The 2,203-nt window shown below is 48.8% G+C and overlaps 2 protein-coding genes across 2 annotated transcripts; both read left to right on the top strand.

The window, feature by feature from the left end:
• Positions 1-10: 10 nt before the first annotated feature.
• On the top strand, positions 11-158 carry CSUI_008681 (uncharacterized protein; the record flags this gene model as incomplete). Its single annotated transcript, XM_068068808.1, has 1 exon — positions 11-158. A coding segment is annotated over one exon (147 nt), but the record flags the coding sequence as incomplete, so codon positions are not given.
• A 416-nt stretch (positions 159-574) lies between these two features.
• Positions 575-2,200, top strand: CSUI_008680 (uncharacterized protein; the record flags this gene model as incomplete). The annotated part of the gene is made up of 1 exon (XM_068068807.1): positions 575-2,200. A coding segment is annotated over one exon (1,623 nt), but the record flags the coding sequence as incomplete, so codon positions are not given.
• Positions 2,201-2,203: the final 3 nt, after the last annotated feature.

Here is a 2,203-nt window from a genome sequence, read left to right as displayed (position 1 = left end):
TCCAGTCGGACCTCATCATCGATACCTTGTCAATCGATTCCTACTCCATCATCGATACCTTCTCAGTCGATTTCTAGTTCATCATCGATACCTCCTCAGTCAATTACTACTCCATCATCGATACCTTCTCAATCGATTCCTAGTCCATCATCGATACCTTCTCAATCGATTCCCACTCCATCATCGATACCTTCTCAGTCGATTTCTAGTTCATCATCGATACCTCCTCAGTCAATTCCTACTTCTCCGGTCCCTGCCCACTCGATTCCTACTCCATCGCCGATAACTTCTCAGCCGATTCCTACTCCATCATCGATACATTCTCAATCGATTTCTAGTCCGTCATCGATACCTTCTCAATCGACTGCTACTTCATCGGGCCCTGCCCAGTCGATGGCTACTCCATCATCGATACCTTCTCAGTCCGTTCCTACTCCGTCATCGATACATTCTCAGTCGATGCCTACTCCATCTAGTCACACCTCATCATCGATACCTGCTCAGTCGATTCCTAGTCCATCATCGATACCTCCACAGTCGATTCCTACTCCACCATTAATACCTGCTCGGTCGACTCCTACTTCGTCATCGGTTCCTTCTCCGTCCGCACCTACTGAATCGGTTCCTGTTTTCTCGCCCTCTACTCCATCGACCTCTACTCCATCAGGTTCCGGTCCGTCCACACCTGTCCGTGCGGTTCCTGCCAAGCCGACTTCTAGTGCATCGATTTCATCTTCGTCGATACCTACTCAGTCGATTCCTACGCTGTCAGTACCTGCGCAGCCCACCTCTACTGCATCCACCTTCACTCCATTCAATCCTGCTCAGTCCTTCCCTTCTCCATCACTCTCTACTCAGTCGATACCTGCCACTACTGCCACTACTACTTCATCGATACCTACATCATCGACACCTACAACAACAACTTCTACTCCATTACATGGTCTTCCATTTCATGTGTCTCCCGTCATCTCGTCTCCTTCTCCTCTTCTCTATCACCATCTTTCATCCACTCATGCTTCTCCACTTCTTCATCGCCAAGCTCAGGAGAACTGCTGCTACGCATATCCTCCTTCATTAATCGCTTTTTCTTCTTCTTCATTCCTCCATGGAAAAACTTCTCTCCCGTCGTCGTCTTGTTCTCCTTCGTTGTCTCAGCTGCCGCTCTATTCACCACTGCAGGAGCAGCAGCAGCAGGAGCAGCCACAACCCTACTCTGCAGAAGAAAGCCTGTCTCCTCCTCCTCCTCCGTGTGAAGAACTAAAGAGAAGTTTCTTTTACGGAAGTCAACTTTCATCTTCTTCGATAGGAATGAACAGGGAAGAAGAAGAAGAAAAAGGAGGAGAGAGTCCTAGTGCGGCAATAAGGAAGACGAAGCCGATGATGAATGAGCAAGATCTCAGCATACCACATATGCAGAACCTTCCAGGAGGGGGAGTCAATCCACCGCCTTCTCTCTCTTCTTGCTCTTCTTCCCTTCTTTCTCCTTCTCCCGCCCCGGAGGCCTCTACTCAAGATATCTCCTCTTCTTCTTTTACTTACGTCTTAGCTGATTCTTCTTCTTCCTCCTGTCCATCCTCGTCTTCTTTAGTCTGCTGCGGAAATGCTGCACCTGAAGTGGATGAGGTTGGGGAGGAGAAGAGAGACAAGGCAGGAGAAACGAAGCTTTCTTTAAATGACTTGCTAGCGATCAAGATGAAGGAAATCCAGCAAGAAAGAGAACATATCACGAACTTGCTGGCGGCTGCACAAAGGGCCTCAGGAAAAACGAGTCAGCCTTTATTTTCTTCATTCTCCTCTTCATCTCTTCCCTTCTCTTCAATCTCCTCATCTCTTCCCTTTTCTCCGTCGTCTTCCTCTCTACCCCTTTCTTCAACTCTAACGTGTTCCTCCCCTACTACAACTCCTCTATCTTACGCTTCTTCATCTCTGCCTTTCTCGTCTACTTCTTCATCTCTTCCTTTTTCTTACTCTTCCTCTCCACCTCAGCCTTGCTCTTACTCCTCCTCTCCACCGCAGCCCTTCTCTTACTCTTCCTCTCCACCGCAGCCTTTCTCCTACTCTTCCTCTCCTCCTCAGCCTTCCGCTTCTTCTTCCTCTCCGCCTGAGCCTTCCGCTGCTTCTTCCTCTCCGCCTCAGCCTTTCTCTTTTTCTTCCTCTGCACCTCATCCTTTCTCTTACTCTTCCTCTCCACCTCAGCCTT

Source organism: Cystoisospora suis (genome assembly GCF_002600585.1).
Source record: "Cystoisospora suis strain Wien I chromosome Unknown contig_4925, whole genome shotgun sequence".
Taxonomy (NCBI): domain Eukaryota; phylum Apicomplexa; class Conoidasida; order Eucoccidiorida; family Sarcocystidae; genus Cystoisospora; species Cystoisospora suis.
The sequence above is the reverse complement of the archived record's forward strand: the minus strand, read 5'-3'. Positions and strand labels throughout refer to the sequence as shown.